Raw genomic sequence first — 21,430 nt, forward strand, 5'->3', positions numbered from 1 at the left:
GCTATACTAGGGGAGTTAATTGAAGACCTAGGGCTTCTGCAAATGATAATGCCCTGAAAAAAACAGTCTTACCCCAATAGTGTAGTGATACATTCAGTAGTTGGGGTGAATCGTTTTTCAAATTGCAGTTGCTGACTATACGTACAGAACTTAAAAGCATTGACCAAGGAGAATTCATAATTCGAGTCTACCTGAGTCCCTATATGGCGTTTAATATCCTTTTATATTTCGGTCCTTTACACAAAATTTAGCAGTATGTGGATTTTGTCTGTATTGATTATTATTACAATAAGAAATGGTGGATAAATTTACATATATTTTATGTTGTTAATCAAGTTACGTATTTCATCAAGTGAGATTATATTTTCACTGATGAAATCGTGCTCCTGGCGTAGGTTATGGCTGTTTGCGGCTGTTCTGTATAAGTATGTCCTTAGACTAGCTCCTAGTCCCAGAAGAGGTCATCGTCAGAATTGATATCATCTGAAACAAAGAAGTTGAAGTCACATGTCTAGTGTTCTCGTGTCAGGAAGTCGTCTGCAGATGTAAACAACCCTTCCATCATTGTAATGATGTTATTTACAACCCAAACAGCAGTCTTCAGTGGCATTCAATTGTCTTTACAAGGCAAGAGGTCTTCTAACAGCAGATTCAACGCTGCTTATCTAGAGGCTTGCAGCAACAGATGGCATTTTTTGCCATGTCAGCCAGCCAGCTATAGACTTCACATCAATGACAGTTTAATCACAACTTACAGTGTTGATGATCTGAAGACTAAGTGATTCCGGTACCAACATCTTCATTACAGATGAAACATGTACCTGTTCGTACTACCTCACTGTCTTTATGTATATTCAGCTGATTGAAACGTTACTGCAGCAATGAGCATGTCATACACAGAACACCAGAAGATTATTGATGAAGTTAGACTTGGATCTGACACAAGTTCTACATTCCAGGGAAGAAGAATCCTCGAAACACAAAAGTGTTCAGATTCAAGCCATGATAGCACAAGTTCCACTCTCTCTGTTACCACTAAGACACTGGAAGTGTCGTCTCTGTCTACTCACCTCAGCTCTGCATTTGACCTGAAGAGGAAGACTGCAAGTACACCCATTTCAACTTTGTACAAAGACTTTTTGACAAAGTTGAACTGCAACAGTCGTCTCTATGTAGATGCATCGCTACAGGGTTGAGATGCCCATGTGGAGGACAACAGGGTTGCAGCAGGAATTTGGGCAAGCAATGAACACACTCTGCATATTAACCACCTGCAGATGAAAATTGTAATAAACGCAGTACACTGGTAGACAGCATTTAGGAACAAACTAATAATGGTCCACACAGGCGACTCCACAGTAGCGTTATACATAAACAAGCAAGGTTCATCATGATCTCACATGCTGATACAGCTAACTTTTCAACTCTTCTACATCATCGATGACTAGAATCTCTACATTAAGGCATGTCACGTCTCAGATACATGCAACATCATGGGAGATGCTGTATCATGTCCTCTACAACCATCTCCAACAGAGTGCATACATCAGGAGGCGTTTCAACTCATCAGTCAGACATTCGGATTAATAGACCTATTTGCCACCAGGTTGAACAGATACCAACATTTGTATCTCCAGTACTGCATCCATTTTCATGGGCAGCATTCGCCCTAGGCATCTCATGGGACATCATCGATATCTCCAGGGTCTATATTCCAATAAGTCTCCACTATACCCTGGATACATCTACGGCTCGGCCCAAAAATGTTATTACCTCCCTTCACTGGCACCGCATTCTCACAGTAGCCAATCAGCTCAACTGCTGTTACAACAGAACTTGCCAGTGTCAACAACGATAGCAGTTGCAGCTGTGAAGGTTTATTCGAAGTACGACTCAGATTTGGGGGAAATCAAGCAGACAAATTGATAGGTCCGACAATGTAAAAAAAAACATGTGCAAGAAACTCCTGCCTCTTTCAGAGAACCTGTACATGGTTTGTGTTGCCAAGTTTATTCGGTTAGATAATTTAAAAAGTGAAAGTGGATTGTGATTGGTTTGCTCAGTTTCCCATCGTATACACCTGATTGGATAAAAAGCCAGCCAAGGGAGCTAATAATTTTATTGGGCTTAGCTGTAGATGCATCCAGAGTATAGTGGAGATTCATTGGAACGTATACCCTGGAGATATCGAGGATGCTCATGGGAAGGAATGAACGCTTATGTGTTCCTGTCTCCAGTCTTACTACCAGAAGTCATTGAAAATATAAGTAGATGACGATGCTGCAACTCGGTTGTGCCTACTGGGCGGTGAGAGAATGGTTCCCAGTACTGATCAAGGAACTTTCACAGCCATCACTGAGACTCCCAGAATGGAAGAACCTCCTTGTCCATTCGCATACCAAACAAGCACTCAGACATCGTCCAACTACACGTATGAATCATATCAAAGCCTGCTTGAAACACTGAGGATATTCTGCTAAAGTGACAAAGGCACTCACCTTAGCTCTACATAAGTCTGTTCATTCCTTATACGAAAACAAATGGATGCGATTTGATATACACACCAAGCAGATGGGCTATGCTGCAATGAAAACCACACTTCCTCACCTATGGCATAATAGAGGACTTAAAGGTTCTACATTGTTGACCTACCATTCAGGTCTGTCATCACCAGGAGATCTGGGGTCAAGCTGACAAAAGTGACTGTTTTAATCGCCTACAAGGCTTGTTCAAACTGGAAGACCAACAATGCAGATTTAAGACGCTAGTTTGTGACCTGAATGTTGTACTTCAACACCTCGTTGATGGCACTTGTGAGCCTCTAGATCAGACGTCCTTTGAACTGTTGATGCAGACAACGCTGTTTCTACTCGCCATAGCTATGGCAGCATGGATATCAGAAATACATGCTCTGCACTTTACCAATCATCATGAGATTGCCTACCAAGGATTGCTATGGGATTTTATTGCCAAAGACCCAACTGCCTATACAACTGGTACGACAATTCCACATCCCGCCATTAATGACAGTCGTTGGGCTACATGATTCACAGGGTTTATCATTATGCCCTGTCAGAGCTCTGAAAATACATCTTCAGTGAATGAAGTCAAGGAGACAAAAGTTCAAGCACCTATTCATCCCACTCTCTACTGAAACACCTACAGAAGTATCCCGCAACATATCTCAGTATGGATGAGAGCTGTTATACTGAGGGCCTACAAAGCAGCAGGACGTGAACCTCCGCGAGCCTCCATAATCTGCATGAAGTAAGAACCTGGGTGCCAATACCTTCTCTACATGGAAATAGCTTGCTTACAATGACAATGGAGGGCTGCTTTTGGAGATCATCCAGAGTGATTTGCAACCACTACGTATGAGACATCACCACTGAGGACGTTGCTGACATTCACCATTTGGGCCACTTGTACAACTGACAGTTCCACAAATCGCTAAGTTTCACTCACCCCTATTTATCAGAAGTGATGATTACCCCACACTTGTAAAGGAGTGACTTGTACATGAAAGAGGGTTGCAACTCTATGATGAGGACATCATGAAGAAAGAGTTGCTATAGATAGCTAGTTGGAGGAAGAAACTAGTATATCTAAAATCTTACTCTTTACAGTGTGACTTGTTGAGACCAAGACACTCTGTTGAGTAAAATGTTTGAGAGTGCATGTTCACGTCTCGAAGAGACTAGCATGAGTGCTTATGATCTGATGATACTTGTACATGTGAAGGGTGGCAACTTGTCTTGATAGGAATCATCACGTTCCAGTCACTGATCACTTCACAAGAAGAGAAGTTTGACTAGATGTGATCCCCCCTCCATTTCACGCATGAATATTGGAAGAACATCACCAAATTATCACTGTTTTATTACAGTGCCCAAAGTGGAGGGGGAGTACTGTGCATACTTATATGGCAGCCACCAGAATCCATCATGGTCTGACCCACCGCCAATTCCACCGGATTCTGTAAGCAAACAAGCATCAGGTAAAATATGTAATTTTCTGAATAAAACTGATATTTTATGCTTGTCTTGACTCATGACGTCAAGCCCTCCCTACCGCCCCACTCACACGTTGAATTCTCTGCAATTTTCGTGTTGGGCTTATGAAATTACGTGGAGAGTGAGAAACAGGGCTGGTCACGTGACTGATGTGGTTGGAAATTGGGAGGCTTCCTGTGGGTGAGACTGATTGTACGTTCGCTTCAAAACAAGGGAACTTCATGGGATTTCAACTGTTCCACTATCTTTGCATAGAGGGAGGAGATAAGCGTATAAGCATGAATCATAAGTATAAAATATCAATTTTATTCGGAAAATTACATGTTTGTTTAATCATGGTAAATGTAGAGAATGAACTTTACAAAAAAAAGAAATTGAATGTGTTAAAAGTAATTCAAGGAATGCATAAAATCCCCAGTTTGCTATCTAAATGTAACATTTATATCAGTGCCCAGTTAATGCCATTGTTTTGGGTTGTGATAAATTTGATTACCTTTTTCAGAAATGTGAACGTTTGAAATGTGACGCAAGTTGAGAAAGTTACAAGATTGCTATCAGTTGCATGAGGAGATGATGAACTGTCATAGATTTCAGATCACTGTCAATCAGTCATGAAAGTAATGTTTGCTTATTGTTTATTGGTTTCTATGGATATGGAGCAACGTGTGTTGTTTACTTTCAATATCTGTTGTTTTGCCAAGTAGGTTGTGGTGACATTGTCAGCAGGACTCTCACAATTTTTTGTTCAAATCAGAAAAGTGCAGACTAATCATTATTATCAGTGTCTCGTGGTTCAATAATTGATTAGGAAAACAGTCTGCCCTTTGCCTGACTGCTGTTTCAAGGGTGGGTCCCTTGAACAGAATAATTAATGATGATTGCACAGAGGAAAAAGTATGATGAAAATTATTATGGTAACAGTGTGTGGGAGTTTGATTATTTATTTATAGGAAAATGTCATGAATTGTTCATTTTTTCATCTGAGAATCATGATTGTGTATTAATTGATTAAATAAAGCCTTCCCTTTAATCAAAACAGAATGAGATGATGTATTCAGTTTTAAAACAGCTGTGTGAAATTTCAGTCCCTTTGATGCAGTTTATGTAGTTTAGTCACTGGTTTATTCAATAATTTGTGAGAGCATATTTATCTCACCTGGGCCATTTTGCACTATGTCATCTTGCCACTTCAGCTATTGTAATCCATTGTCTTTGTGATGCAGTTGCTATCGTCATATCACTAAGATCATGCTGTACATTTTAATTTCTCATCAACTCTAGTATCTTCTTCCACATTGTAACGGGTGATGGTGTAGACTAGTGCTTAAACTGTTCCCTTGCCACACTGAAGATCCAGTTTGATTCCCCATGTGGGTACAGTGTGTGAAGCCCATTTCTTGAGGCCACCCTTGTGATATTGCTGTCAAAGCAGCAATAAACCTCACTCACTCACTCAGCAACTATCATTGCCACAAAAGGCAAATGCCTGTCATAAGAGGCAACTAATGGTATCAGGTGGTCAGACTCACTGACTTGGTTGACACATGTCATTGGTTCCCAATTGCACAGATTGATGCTCTTGTTGGACTTTTTACCAACCACCAACATATAGCTGAAATATTGCTTAGTGCGATGTTAAACACATTTTCTCGCTCACAAGCGTGATTGTCATTTGTTCAACTGGTGTTCATTCAGTAGACCTCTAGTTTACATTCAGGGGTTAAATCATGCATCCTTCATTCATCCACAACCTGTTTTTTTCCCACAGGACTTGTCCTGTCTTAACCGCGACCTGTCCAGGGTGATCATGATAGACTGGAACAACCGATCATACCAGCTGAACCCGTCCAACGCCTTCCCCATCAAGAAGTGGACTGGCAGTGATGAGGACAGGGACCTCATCGATCTTGCACACTTCCTTCGAGGTATGTACAGCACATGTAGGGTTACAACAGACCTAATCGATCTTGCACACTTTCCTTTAGATATGTACAGCACGTTTTGGGTTATTCGCAGATTGATGTTGCACGCTTCCTTTGAGGTATATACTCGAAGACAACTGTTCCATTTTGATGGAAGACCGGGTCCTGTTGGAGCTGTGGGGTAGCCTTGTAGTCAAAACGTCTGCGTGTCACACAGAAGACCTGAGTTCAATTCCCCACATGGGTACAATGTGTGAAACCCATTTCTGGTGTCTCCCATTTTGATATTACTGGTATATTACTAAAAGCAGCATTAAACCCTGCTGACTCACTCGGTCACCTCCTGTGAGATTTGTTGTGAAAAAAGTGATGCCAATGCATTTGATGTCATATCACCAGTGTGAATTGACCAAAGAAATCCACGTTTCTGTGACTAACTTTAATTAATCAACCTAATTGTAACATGGGATCAGGCAAAATCTCCCCATGATCCCCAAATGGGGAGGGGCGGTGGGGTAACCCAGTGGTTAAAGCATTTGCTCATGACACTGAAGTCCTGGGTTCAATTGTCCACATGTGTATGATTTGTGAAATCCATTTCTGGTGTCCGTGGCTGTGATATTACTGGAATACCGGTATTGCTAGAAGCAGTATAAAATTATACTCTCACCAAATGGGGATTCTTGGTAAGAATTGTCCCCAAAGTGGGCGTTGCAGTACCTTGTCATTGTTCAGTCCAAATCAGTGGTCATAGTCGTAGCCTTAAGGTGACTGATTGTAATAACTGTGGGTCACTAGGTGAAAATGTTGTACAGTGAACCTCAGAGATCTTTGCCCATCTTGTATGTTCTTTTGGATATAGTCAGTAAAATCCCAGCAAAAGAATTTTTTTCTCAGATATTTGTTTTTGTAAGATTTCAGAAGAAAATTGGGTGTTGATGTTGGACAAACATGACACCTTTTTATGGATAACAACTTCTTTTTATTTATTATATTATTTGTGTGACATTTCAGAGCTTATTCTTGCTCCTTCATCAGGTTAATAATGAAGTAATGGAACCCTGTGCTCAGCCTTGCAGCCTTGGTCGCTGCATGTCATGGTATTCCAATAGTATTCAGTGCTCATGACTGAACCATCACTGGATAATCTGGTCCATTCGAATGTTTGCAGACTTTTTCAAATAGCTAGCATACTGGTTGCAGCAATAAACGCCAACCACAAGGAATCTGAAACTCACTTTCTCATTGTAATGGTTGAACATAGACATTGACAAACACTCTATTGAAGCACTCCTATAATCTTCATATTGGAGCTGTTTAATATGAAAATATGAAGCACTTATGTCACTATCAGAAATTAGTGATTTGCTTTTTCAAGTAAAAAATGCATTGTAAAAGGCTTTCCTCGTATCCGAGGCAGTCATCTTAGATGCCTCTCCTAAAGCTTTATACAGAGACATTAAACAGAGTTTGTCTGCAACAATCTGCTGCAATCTCAAACATGCATTTCCTTTTACTATGTAGTCTTGCATCTCAAGAAATATTTTCTTTAAACCAGATATTATCATTATGTTCTTTCGGAAGAACTTGTTTAATGCTGTCTTCTTTGAAAGATGAAATTGGTAACTTGAAGCTTTGAAGATTTATCAGACAATTCAGCTTTTATGCTTTTTATTCAGCCTTTCTCTAGCCCCTCTTGTGTTGTTCAATGCATGTCAGGAAGGATGTTCTCTATGCACTCATCAAACAGTTTGTTCAGAATTAATTGTGATGGGATAAAATCAGAAAAATATGTATTTGTCTAAGTGTAGGACTTATTTGCAGTTTTACTTGCATGAAATCCAAAGCTGACAGTGTATATTCCAGATCAATTGAAAGATATTGACAGTTTTGTTTACTTTCTGCATTTTCTGATGATTTCTGAATACGGCGTAGCAGGAGAAGGCCAGGGGCGGAAGTAAAATAATGGAAGCCCGCCAAGGGCTGTTTAATATTGATTGTAGTGTGCAGCATGGCATGGTGTGCCAGGTTTGTTGTTAGCAACACATTAATGGCAAAGCAACTGTTTGATATACTGGGGAAGTGACACAGACATTTTACATGTCACATTCTTCTACGTGTCCATTACTGATAATTCCCCATTTTTTTCTTTTTTTAAAGAGGAAATTGAGACTTTAGCTTCAAATATGCGCAATGATCTGTGATAATTGTTACTTCTTCAGTTTGAATTGAGAGGGTTATGTAGTTGTCATGGTTGCATGATGCAAACATGTGACTGTCAACCTGCATCAGTTGCCGTGGTAACTGAAGGCTGGCCTGTGACTGTCGACCATCAGCACCCAATACCAGTACTAATTGTACTTTGACGGCAGCTTTATAAGCATGATTTAGTCAGCTATTTCACCCAATACCAGCACCCAATACCAGTACTAATTGTACTTTGACGGCAACTTTATAAGCATGATTTAGTCAGCTATTTCACCTAGTGTTTATCAGTGCCCCAGCTTAAATCTGTGGTTGGTAATGACCAATGGTTTCCTGTACCAAGGATACGGTCCTGCTGCTGTCTAAACTCTGTTGCCTCTCTGCGTACCTTGTCACTATCATCACCCTTTCAATTGCTGATGTTACTAGGCTGCTGCCAGACAATCCAAGTACATTGCTGTCACGCTTATCTTCTGTGTACCACAGAGCCTCTGTCTGATCTTCACCATTGACAGCTTCAGGATGTGTAACAATGGGGAAAAAGGGCACTTTGAACTGGTGTATAACGTGTGATACACACCCAGATAATACACAAACTGTGCTCTGTTAGGTTCATTATTTTTGTTTATTGCTTTATGAGCTACAGAAGAAACAGCATGAAGAGACGATGAAAGAGAGTCTTTTTATCACTAGTTATCCGTAACCATGGCTTTCACTTTTGTCATCATAATAAAATCTGACTTGTTTGCCTATTTGCATTTGTACATCACCTGTGATAGTTCTGTCAACCACAGGTTTGCCAGTCAGCTACTGAAATGGTTCAGTAGCTGTGACATGGAAGATTTCTTCAGGCATGGAATGTTCAAATCTACTTAGGGGCAGTGAGGTAGCCTAGTGGATCATCTGCTCGTCATGCCGAAGACTCAGGTCTGATTTCCCACTCCGGTACAATGTGTGAAGCCCACTCCTGGTGCCCCCAGCTGTGATATTGCTGGAAAGTTGCTAAAAGCAGCATGAAACATACACACTCACTCAAATCCTTTTTTTAGGTTTTAGTCGCAGTTACTGCCTTGATGGTACAGTGGGTAAAGCATAAGAACAAAGTTCATGTTGCAATCCTCTGGATTCTTCAAAATGTTTTGAAAGATCCTACATGTTACCTGCCTTGCATTTAATGACCAGTGATCAGATCTGAAACTTGTTTCACAAAGCGATCATAACTCACATACTTTGACATAGACTATTGCTCTAGACAATGGCTGCAGCACTACACTTTCTTGTGAAACAGGGCCCAGAATCGGTAATGTCTCTGGAGTTGATGTCAAAATGGTGCATGCTGTCTCAGTGACAAGCACTATAAAACAGCATCTGATCAGTACAAGAAGCCACACACACATTTCTGCAGATTTGATCCCATTAAGCCCCATTTCACCTTGACCCATGAAGGTCCCGGGGTAGAATAGGCCTTCAGCAACCCATGCTTGCCTTAAACGGCGACTATGCTTGTCGGAAGAGGCGACTAACGGGATCGGGTGATCAGGCTTGCTGACTTGGTTGACACATGTCATCGGTTCCCAATTGCGCAGATTGATGCTCATGTTGATCACTGGATTGTCTGGTCCAGACTCGATTATTTACAGACCGCCGGCATATAGCTGGAATATTGCTGAGTGCGGTGTAAAACTACACTCGCTCACTCACTCACCCATATCACCTTACTATTAATCATGGTATGATTGTCCTTCATTTGTTTTGTCTGCACACCTTGGAAACAACCAGTAACAATTATTGGCATGATAGACATACAGCCCTGTTTCATTAAACAACTGAACTCTGAAGTGATTCCCATATGTTAACATTGACTCATGATGGTCACAGCACTGACAGCTGTACCCATAATTGATCTTCAGCAACCCATGATTCTCATAAGAGGCAATTAACCAGACCTGGTGGTCAGTTTCACTGACTTGGTTGACACGTGTCATTGTATCCCAGTTGTGTATAGAGTGATGCTCATGTTGTTGATCACTGGATTGTCTGGTCCTGGCTGAAATATTTACAGACAGTCTTCACATAGCTGGAATATTGTTGGGTTAAGCAAAAATCAAACAAACATTCCATGAAACAGCCTAGCGCTAAGGGGATTTCCATACCTTAACATTGGCTTATGATCGCTATAGCACTAAGGCTGTTTTGTGTGGCTGAAGTCAAGGGCCAGTGGTCATCCGGATGAGTTGCAGAAGAGCTTTCCTTCTTGGCAATTTAAGCCCATATTTATGTTATTTTGTTGATAACACTCTTTTTTTTTTCATTCTTTACAGTTAGATTATATTCTGGAGCATGGTTATGTTTGTCGGCATGTTTCATGTATACGCATATCAGTCGTAACACTGAGTGCCAACACAGCTATAAATCATTCTTTATCCTAAACATTTTTTACTTCAGTTAGAAGACAAAACATCTTCATTAAGCACTGCACACGTTAACATCCGACAGATGGGATACAGATTGGAATTTTCAGATCTTCAGTTCTTAATGAAATGTCATAACAGGGATAGTACAGAGAAAGTCTTTTGAAATATTCACATATCAAGCCAGTTTTGAACTTCTGTGCCATTTCTATCAAATCTTGTGATATTCACAGCAGTCCATGAGTCAGCTATCACAACATGTTTATCAGTTACAGACATGAGGACGGTGTATTGCTGACTTGCACAGTAAAAGATCCCTAGGTGTTTATTTGATACAATTGAACTTGTTATGTCTTCATTTTGTTTTGATAAGACCTACAGAATAAGTGATGGGGATCAAGTTACCTTTTTCTCTCAAGAACCTGGGTCAATGCACTATGTGTATGGTGTGGCCCACTCACTAACTTTGGGCGGTGGGGTAGCCTGTCAGTTAAAGTGTTCGCTTGTCACGCCGAAGACCAAGTTTCAATTCCCCACATGGGTACAATGTGTGAAGCCCATTTCTAGTCTCCCCTGCCATGATACTTAGTGATATTGCTAAAAGCAGTTTGAAACCATTAACTAACTCAGTCACTCAGAACATTTTATTTTGGTTTATTTTGGTTTCACTCACTCACTCACTCACTCAGTACATGTTTTTTCAGTTGACATTATGAGGGATGTGGATAGTAGGCTTTGGTCAGTAACCCATGTATGTCTGCTTTACAAATTTCAGGGCCAGAACCTTGGTTACACTAGATTAATAGAATCATCTGAAAGCATGTTTAGATCTCCGTCATGTTGTATAGTACCATTATAGAATTGAGAATATGATGAATCTAAAGCCTATGCAAAATGGGTTGATCATCTGATCTGGCCCATGGACTGGTCATACTGGTATGTCCTACCCATGTCAGGATTAACACAAGACCTGTAGTGGATCAGGTCGATAGCCCAGACACTGGGTCGCAAGATTGTCATAGGAGGCAAGTGTTTGGATCTAGTAGTCAGGCTTGGTGATTTGTTGATGCATGTTACTGTATCCATTCTGTGCAGACAGATGCTCATGAAGTCGATCACTAGATTGTCTGGGGCTGACTTAATTTTAGCCACTCTAATATAGTTGGCATTTTGCTTACTAGTAGCATTAAACATTGAAGACATGGTTAGAGTTCCTCCCATTCCCCATCCCTAACAATATTCATAAATTGAAATATACTAGACTTATTAAGAATGTCTAACAAAACAATTACTAGAGGACTCAGATAAATAACTATGAGTAATAACCCTCCGTATATAGGGTTGAACCACTTAGTGTTACTTATGTTAGTCTGCAAAAGAAAGAGTGTAATGGAAGAAACTACTTCAAAAGACACATTGTCAACCTTTTGAACACTGAGACCTGTTAGTCCAATAAGTACAATTTGAAGACAGTGTCTAATTACAACTTTCTATGATCTCGCTCTGTACCTACAAATTGGAATACCTTAAGAATCGTTGAGTAGATTCTTGTCATATTTGGTACCTAGCTTCATCACAGAGTAAGAAAGGTAGCAGCCAGGTTTGGTGACCTTGACCTTCATTTTAAGGTCACTAGGGGATATTTTACCCTTGTCAGTGAGACAACTCAATAACCATTTACTGTTTTGGTTTTCTTTCATATTTGACACCAAGCTTCATCAAGGGAAGGCACTGGGCCCAGTCAGTTCTGGCGCCTTTCACTTAATTTTCAAGGTCATGGCAACACTTCAAAGATAATAGCATGTTAACCTGCATGTTAAGCTTGTCAGTGAGATATCTCAGAACCTTTCAGTGGGTTTTCTTCATGTTCGACATCAAGCTTTATCTAGGGAAAGTGTAGGGCCCAGTCGATTTTGGTGACCTCCACTTAATTTGTAAGGTCATGGTGACACTTTGAAGATTTCAGTATGTTAAACTGAATGTTAAAATTGTCAGCAAGGTATTTCAAGAACGGTTCACTGCATTTTCTTCATAGACTTTCAAGACTTCCCATGAATGTTTTTAGAAGGCAATTTCTTTTGTACTATTTTTGCATATTTCATACACTATGACTTTCATGTCAAGGTCAAAGTGAGTCTTGAAAATATTAGTGTGTTTGAACAGCTACAGAGCAAGATATCAAGAGAGGTTCATAACAGATGATAACCAACTACGTAGGTGGTCCAGTGGATTGAGCACTGCCCATAGAATGGAATGGTTTGAATTTTGGACTGGTCCCACCAAAGGGTGTTAGGAGGTGATACTTATCACTTTTTCTGGTACTCAGTATCAAGGGCATAATACAAGGACCATAGTGTGTTTGTGAAGGGAATACACATTAGATATCAGCATGGTATCTGTTTGCTATTAAAAAATTAAGAACAACATGAGGCAGGACTTTCAGTTGCAGACAGACTTATACCTATAACTTTGATCACTGCATGACCATGCCTGAAGAACTGGTCTTCAGCAACCCATGCTCGTTGTAGTATGTGGATCAGGATTGGGTATTTAGTTGATTTACAGTTCACAGAACCGCAGTTATGAAGATGGATGCTTGTGACATCAGTCATTGGATTGTGTGGTCCAAACTTGATCATTTACCGATTTCCATCATATAGATTGGATGTGGCAGTGTGTGTAAACAACAGACAAAAAGCCTTTGACCAACGATTTTCATGATCCACCACTCACAACATGACGTCTGTCCTTCAGAACCTCCAGAGTGTTTTCCATGATGTGACATTTGTTGGCTTATCAGCAAGGTGTTTCTTTGTCAGTTGGATGTGACACCCTTCATTCATCTCATGGTGCAGATTAAGAACTTTGTGTGGTAAGTGCTTATGGAAGCTGTTCTGCGTTCATGTGATCGTCCTTTCGTCTAGTTTGAGGTCTGTATGCCATATCATATACCAGTAAACATCATTTGAAAAGAATACTTGGGGGCTGAAAGTACCCAGCTCATATTATTAGGATAACGAGTAACACTTTACCAGTTTTGAAGCACTTTTTTCCCCACACATTTGCAATGTTAGCAGCTCTGAATTTGTTGGTTAGTTTTCAGTCGTCACTGGTTTTCAGATAAATGAGGAAAGCATGTTGAAAGGGAGTGTTTCTGTTGACTGTATAAGTGTGTATGGGATGTACTGGCTGCCGTATAGTTGAGTGGAAGATTGTGTATGTGATACTGTGTGGACACACTTTCCCATGCACATCAAGACAATTTATCATTACAGGGTCGTGGAGGTTTGTAAGAAATGCACTCGGGATGCACCGAAAAAAATTACGAATTGTTACTTTGAGCACCTGTGTCTTACACGCCAGGTCAGCTTGAGAGGCTGTGGAATTCTTTATACATGGTCCTGCCTAAATAATTTTATTTGGAGCCCTAACCTAGCTTGAATATTATCATAGTTGTGTTGAGCTGTAAGTCAAGAGCTTGTTGATAAATAGACGTCACACTGGGTCTTGGCTTGACACACCGCTTCAGTTTTATGTTTGCAAGGGCAGGATTAAACTACTAGACAGTGTGCTATGGGGGAGTCTAAGCTGTAGGCAATTGTTGTGAGGAGTTATGCCTTCCATGCATGTCGCTGCATTGAGAGGAATGGGTGAATACTATGATCACCAAGCTGCAGTTTAACCCTGGACTTCAAGGCTAATATAGGTCCATGGTACGGAAGGATATTGCCAGTTGACACTGTAGGGGAGAGACAGCCGTCACATTGCGTTACGATCAATTTATATTGGAACCCTTCTGTTCTGGATAAAGTGACTCCAAGTTAGAACATTGGGCGAAATGTCGTTTCATTATTAAGTTACCTCCATATAACTGTTTTTGTGTTTTTGCTGATTTTCACAATACAAAATATGTATGATGGCCAAGATTGTTCTGTGAACTTATCAGGTGCTCAATGTACTTCTGAAGTCATGAAATTTGACTTCTCCATGAATCTGCGTAAGGGTTGCAACAGATTGATTGTGACCTGAAAAGTTTATGAAGATTATGCTGGTCAACATTGTGTCATGAATTGGTTCAACATTTGGAATTACATTTTGTTCTAATCATGAAGGCTGCAGTTTCTTTGGGAAAATCATAATTTTTAGCATTAGATGTCCTTTAAATTTTATATGTGCCCTCTCTTTGAGTCTGCCAAATCCTGCAGTTCAAGAATTCAGAATAAGAGAAGGGGGCACTTTTGCCGAACATGTTTTTTAAGACCAGTCAGACTTGCAGGCTGAAAAAGAAGAACTTGACTGATGGATAGTGTATGACAAAACTCATTTAAAGACTCATTAAAAACTCATTAAAACTGACCAAAACTATTTAAAGAATTAGAAATAAAGCAGTTAATTACAAATGGCCTCTTCACACGAATATGAACATCTGAAATTATTGGAAGTGGTAAAATTTGGAAGAATTTGGTCTTTTTTTCATTTTTGGCCTTTTGTAATTAAATCTCAGTTTGAATTGGGGTGTGATATCGTTCTTTAACACAACTTGACCAGTGTGCCATGTGAGCTGAGGACACTGCTCATCAAAGATGTGCATGAGACCCGTTGATGGGAGATTTCCTCCATGAGACTCCTCTGCTGGTTGTAATAGGGAAATAAAGACCTGTTTAAGAAAAGCATCCTGCTTCTTACACGTAACTCAACCCACAAACTGTGCAGTAAAGAGGGGTCACAGAAGCAAATTCTGAATAAACTGTCATTGTAAGAGGTCACTACACTGGGTATGGAAGTCATGTTGAAATTAAGTAATGGTAACAATAAAGACATGAACTGCTAGGTTGCCATGTAGATCTGTGCAGTTCATGTCGATATCGTTTGTTTTTGTACCAAAGATGGCACCATGGGTGGCCAATTGTTAGAGTTCTGCTGGAATTAGTTGTACATGGACATCTGTTTAGCCTACCAGAGACCTACTATTCTGGGTTTGAATCCTGATTGTTTTGGGATTTGTCTGCACCATACTCATGCTTGTTTCTTTAAAGAAAAAAAGGGAGATAATCCAATGGATGTACACCAGTGTTATAACAATTATCATGATGTTTGGATGTAGATGGAACACCGTTATCAAGCACATAGCATTTATTATTTACACCCACTGTAATGAAGAACCTGTGAAGATCTGGGTTAGAAATTATCTACAGTAACCTATACTTGTCATAAGAGGTGACTCATTGGTTTGGATGATCACGCTCTCTAACTTGGTTGGTTGATGTTGTTGATCACTGGATTGTCTGGTCCAGACCTGGTTATTTACAGACCACCATTATATAGCTGGAATATTTCTCAGTGCAATGTAAAACTAAACTCACTTACACTTATTGTAATAAAGACATCATACCAACATCTTAATGCTGATGTTTCAGCGCTGGCATCAAGTGGTGTAGAAGACATCCGTCCAGTGATGGAGTACTACAGCCAGTTTGACAACCCCCTAGAAATGTTCAAGGAGAACCAGAGAAAACTTCAGGTAATGACCTTCCCAGACAAACAACTAGTCTTTGAAATGAACATACTTTACTGTACAAAAAATTAATAGTGAAAATGGAGCCCTAACACTTTCTTCATTTTTAGATAAAATGGTACAGTAGTTATTATGTTCGCTTGTTATGAGGAAGTACCTGGTTTAAGTTCCATTGACAAAACTTAGAGAGGCACAATGTGTTGCATATTCTTCATCAGATGAGATAGAGGTTCTGCATTGCAGCCACAATAGTTACACTTTTTGGGGTCCTTGAGAGTTGTTTCCCTTAGTCAGATTAGGATCTGCTTCATCATGGCACAAATTTCACATTTTTCTGTTATGATCTTTCTTCTCTTCGTATTTTACAGTAATAGTATTGTTTGTATTGGCTTAACAAAGTTATAAATACATCAAGTTAATGTTTCATCACATTACACAGCCATATTGTAAAAAGCTCATAAGTAACAGAAACTGTTCAAGGCCCAGTTTATTTAGATTCATTTGTGTTTCCTGGTAGGTTATTATTAAAGGAATCTGTCTAAAATTTAAGTTTCTCTTCTCTGATTCAAGTGCAGAATGGAAGACATTATCTACCAGATGATTCAGGGCAGTGATTTGACTTCAGAAGGAAAGAATATGTAAACATATCAAATAGATGTACTCTATCGTATACGAATCGTATTGCACCTACATTATTTGGATACATATAAATACACCTCAAATTACATACTAATGAAAGTATTCAACTATTTGCTGCATGTTTCCTTTGCTAAGAGGTGTAACGGTGTAGAGCTTGTAAGTGTGATGATCTTGCTCAAGTGATAATAAATCAGATCATACAGTTTGTCAAAGATGCCTTCTTTGTCAGAAAACTTGTACTGTGAAAATTTGCCATAGAAAATGTTACACATGTAGGAGATGTACACATGTAATTGCTTCAAATGCCTTCTTTTGTAGAAACGAACTTGCAACTGAACATTTATTGTTACACTTGATGATTTAATTGTATTGCCCTATAAATCAGGCTTGAGAGTATTACCAGGGTAGGGTTGCTATTCAAGGCGGTCTTCCCAGCTGCTGCTGTCCAACACATGGCTGGTAGAGCTGTTTATAATAGTTCCTAAAGGTCTGTCATAACATAAATCAGTCGTGCACCTTTGTGATTTATCCGATAAACCCTGTCTTGCAATCTCAATCTCACCACCCTGAGCCTTCAGATTCTTCACGGAAGCATTTACAAAAACTGTAGCAACAGAAACTACTTGTTAAATGGTGGCCACGCTTCGGGAGAATTAAAAGTTATTGCTGAGAAACATGGAGTAAATTGTTGAAGATCAAATGAGGTTATCTTCCAACTGAGACAGATTGTGTGTAATTTATTTTGTAAGGACATTTAACAAAATGTGAAATAAATCATTTGATAGTGGAAGACTTGTTCAACAAAGCTGTTTCAGTGTTGACGATTGCCTTTTCAAGGGTTGGGATTTGTGCCTGAACAAAAATACATTATGAAAGATCTCAAAGGTATTTTACCCCTTTCAAAATATTTTCAAAAGATGTGGAAAGTTGTTTTCTTAAACCATACATCATACATAACAAGGGAGAAAATTATGAAGCCCATCTGAAAATATCACTTTGGTTAATTTATTATTACCCCCCCTTGCTATTGTCAAGACTTTCCTTTCCTGTGATTGTTATTGTCTCTTGACCGTGGTATATCAGTCATCTGTTATCATTAAATAGTCAATCAAACCTTTGAAACAAACAATATTCTCTAAGTGTGATGACTGTCTAGTTCATTGCTAAATCTATCTTTGTACTTATTGAGCACTATTGAAAGCATTTTACCCCGAATTTTGTTTCGAGAAAGAACATACCATAATAAATCTCTATTTACACAATCAAATGCTTTATGAAAATCAACATATAAACAATAAAATCGACCCTTAGCCTTAGACAAATATTTTTGGATTACAGCCTGCAGGGTTATACATCAACAAATGATTTCATTCTTTCATTTAAAATATAAGAGAATATTTTCCCGCTATGTCCATTAAGGAAATACCTCTATAGTTTTTAACATGATTGTTATTGTCTCTTGACCATGGTATATCAGCCATCTGTTATCATTAAATAGTCAATCAAACCTTTGAAACAAACAATGGTCTCTAAGTGTCTAGTTCATTGCTTAATGTATCCTTGGATTGATCCATGAAGATCCAGGTTAGAATTGGTCTTCAGTAACCAATGTTTGTTGTAAAGAGTAATGTTAGTGAGTGGTCAGGCATGCTGACTTGTTTGACATATGTCATTGTAGCCCAATTGCATAGCATTATGCTAATCACTGTACCATCTACAGGCTGCCCCCATATAGCTAGAATCTTGCTGAGCGTGAGATAACACTAAACTCCCTCACTATCTTTAGCTTGAACAAAACTGTTTCTGTGTACAGTAAAACAGAGAGGTCCTATTACTAATACATAATGTTCGAACAGCTAAAACATAGGAGTCCAATCAGCAATGAGACCAGTTATGCAGAAGATGTAAAACTTTCACTGGGTACACAAAGCACTTACAATTTATTATGTGATTTGATCAGTTACAGTACTGCAACTATTCATGGCTTCGAACTGATACATAGCAAATTTCTGTTCTTTTTTTCAGGCAGAGCAGGAGAAACAGCTCATGATTCAGAAGGAACAACAGAAGAAAAAAGTTGGGGGTTCTTGGGGCCTGAATCCATTCCGCAGATGATGTCATTGATTATATAAGCCAAAGAATTTGCTGCAGCACTGTTACTGCCAGGATGAATATTGTCTATCATTGTGAGCTGTAAATACATGAAGTGTTCAAGGTGTGAATGACTAGATGGCAGGATAAGCAGGAAGCTTAACTTGCTACCTTTCTATAGGAATTATTGCATGAAGTGATTTCATTGACTGGACAGTGGTCTTGTGTTAAGGAGTTACCAAATACTTCGGTCAGATTATTTTGAATTCAAGTGAATTCATTGGCTAAACAGTAGTGCTTTCTACCAACAGGTTATTTCAACGCATTACATGCCTTGGTCAGATTATTTTTAATTCAAGTGAATTCATTGGCTAAACACGTGCTTTACATTATGAAAATATGACCAGAACATCAACTAGGAGTGTATTAAATTGTCAATTAATTACAATCTACAATATCAGTCATATGCATGCCAATCAATATTCCCAGTTAGTTATAAATAAAACAGCTTATACGTTACAAAATTCTTTTACAGTTGCATTTCAAATGTGCCTGAAGTTGTCTGGCAAGAATGAAGACAAATTCAGATTATATCTGACTGACTTTGGCCTGGTCAGCAATACTTTATTCATTTCTGATAATATAATCAACAGCCTTCAAGCTTGTTTTATACAATCTCTGTACTACTGTTACAGCAGACAACTGTTAGAATGCTTTGCAACGGTGTGGGATACTATTTCAATAAAGTCCCACTTTTGAAAATAACCCAGTGGTCATCCTCAGCAAATGTTGACAATGAATGAATAATGAAATGAGGTTATCTTGACACACTTTATTTAAGCATTGCTTTGTCCTTTACTTGTGGTTTCACACTAGCAGAACAGTAAACTGGACCAGATGTACTTTTGAGGCACTAGTGATCAGTTACATCCCTTAGTTTGACAGGATCTCCTGGTTGTAAGCAAGTAAGTTTGAAAACATGATCAGTCTGTATGCAAACATCAGCACAGTTTGTTAGTTTTATAATGTATTGGATTTGAATATATACTTTTGATCTATATCTGTTGTCTGTGAAATTATTATTTTGTTATTGGATTTAATACTGGCACTATCATGTCTCTTGTTGTGGAGTCGTTGCTCATGAAGGTGGGAATGTGGGTTGGTTCACAACTGCTTTCAGCATCAGTTTGGGTTCTATTCTCCACGTTCATTTTGTGCCAAACCAATTCTCCATGAAATTGTATTGAAACAACTGCCATAAAAACTGTTTCATTGAGGTAAGAATGTGGGGCTTTTGCCTGGATGTGTTAGAATTAATGTTAAATAATGTGGCTAGAGCAAGGCGAAAAATTATCATACAGAACCAGTCAGTCAAGTCTCAGGGCCCTATTTAACTTTAACCCTGATCAGAGTACCAGAGTACATAGATCATCAGTAACCCATGCTTGTTACAAGACACGACTAACAGGATCGGGTGGTCAGGCTCGCTGATTTGGTTGACACATGTCATCATATCCCAGTTGTGTAGATAAATACTCATGATGTTGATCACTAGATTGTCTGGTCCATATTCAATTATTTATCGAACACTACCTTACAGCTGGAATATTGCTGAGTGCATATCATGGAACAATGAATTGTCATATGAATTATTATTCCATCATAACAGCATACACCCACAGTCGAATCAGGATATCTCAAACTCACAATTTTTAATGCTTGATTGTGTCCGATTCTCAGTCTGGTCCGGGCAAAATCTTACCATATTTGTCACTATTTGAACCTGAACTAAATGCATTGAATTTCCAGTTGTCTTAACTCATTATGAACCCTTGTAATTAGAAATTAAATTTAGAGTCAAAATTGAAAGAACTTAACAGAGCGTACCAGTTAGAACCTCTTGACATTAATTTCCAGGCTTTGAAAGAAAAAGGCAGTTATCTGGTCTTTTGTCTATTTCAAGATTGCCAGATCTTGGCATTGTGTGCCACTTTTGTAGATGTTCATGGCTTGTGGCTGGGAATTGCTGCCACATACTATACCCATGGGTGGGCTGTCTGTATCGTGATTGGATGAGGTCAGTGGTTCACTCATTGTTCACCTCCATATATGGAATAGTCATTTGTTAGGTATGTATGTATGTATGTATGTATGTACATATATTGACCGATTAATGCCTGTGATGAAGTGTTTATGAATGACTACTACGATAGAATATTAAACACAATTTGTAGAACATGTTTATTGTTTTGCCTTTTTTTTATTGAAACTATCACATACAGGTAGTTACATACACTGTTCAGATGGCATCATCATTCTGCATCAGGTGAAGCGAGTCATCAACATTGAGTGAGTGAGTGAGTGAGTTTAGTTTTACGTCGCATTCAGCAATATTTCAGCTATATCGCAGCGGTCTGTAAATAATTGAGTCTGGACCTGACATGAGTCGCCTCTTATGACAAGCATAGTCGTCTTTTATGGCAAGCATGGGTTGCTGAAGGCCTGTTTTACCTTGAGACCTTCACAGATGTCATCAACATTGATGTAACCAACACCATCAGTAACTCTAATTTTTTAAGAAACATATCAAGATTATACACTGCAGATAGTATTATAACGATGGAAATTGTTTTC

The 21,430-nt window shown here is 39.1% G+C and overlaps 1 protein-coding gene across 1 annotated transcript in view; it reads left to right on the plus strand.

Annotated features, from left to right (window-relative positions):
- The window catches only part of LOC137295126 (mitochondrial import inner membrane translocase subunit TIM50-like), a 35,018-nt gene extending 13,984 nt beyond the window's left edge, over window positions 1–21,034 (plus strand). Inside the window, exons 8-10 of the mRNA XM_067826448.1 lie at window positions 5,782–5,938; window positions 15,969–16,072; window positions 18,731–21,034. Coding sequence (XP_067682549.1) covers window positions 5,782–5,938; window positions 15,969–16,072; window positions 18,731–18,820 — 351 coding nt within the window. The 3' untranslated portion in view covers window positions 18,821–21,034. The remainder of the gene's footprint in view (window positions 1–5,781; window positions 5,939–15,968; window positions 16,073–18,730) is intronic.
- The last annotated feature ends 396 nt before the right edge of the window (window positions 21,035–21,430 follow it).

This window comes from Haliotis asinina, chromosome 8 (genome assembly GCF_037392515.1).
Source record: "Haliotis asinina isolate JCU_RB_2024 chromosome 8, JCU_Hal_asi_v2, whole genome shotgun sequence".
Classification (NCBI taxonomy): domain Eukaryota; kingdom Metazoa; phylum Mollusca; class Gastropoda; order Lepetellida; family Haliotidae; genus Haliotis; species Haliotis asinina.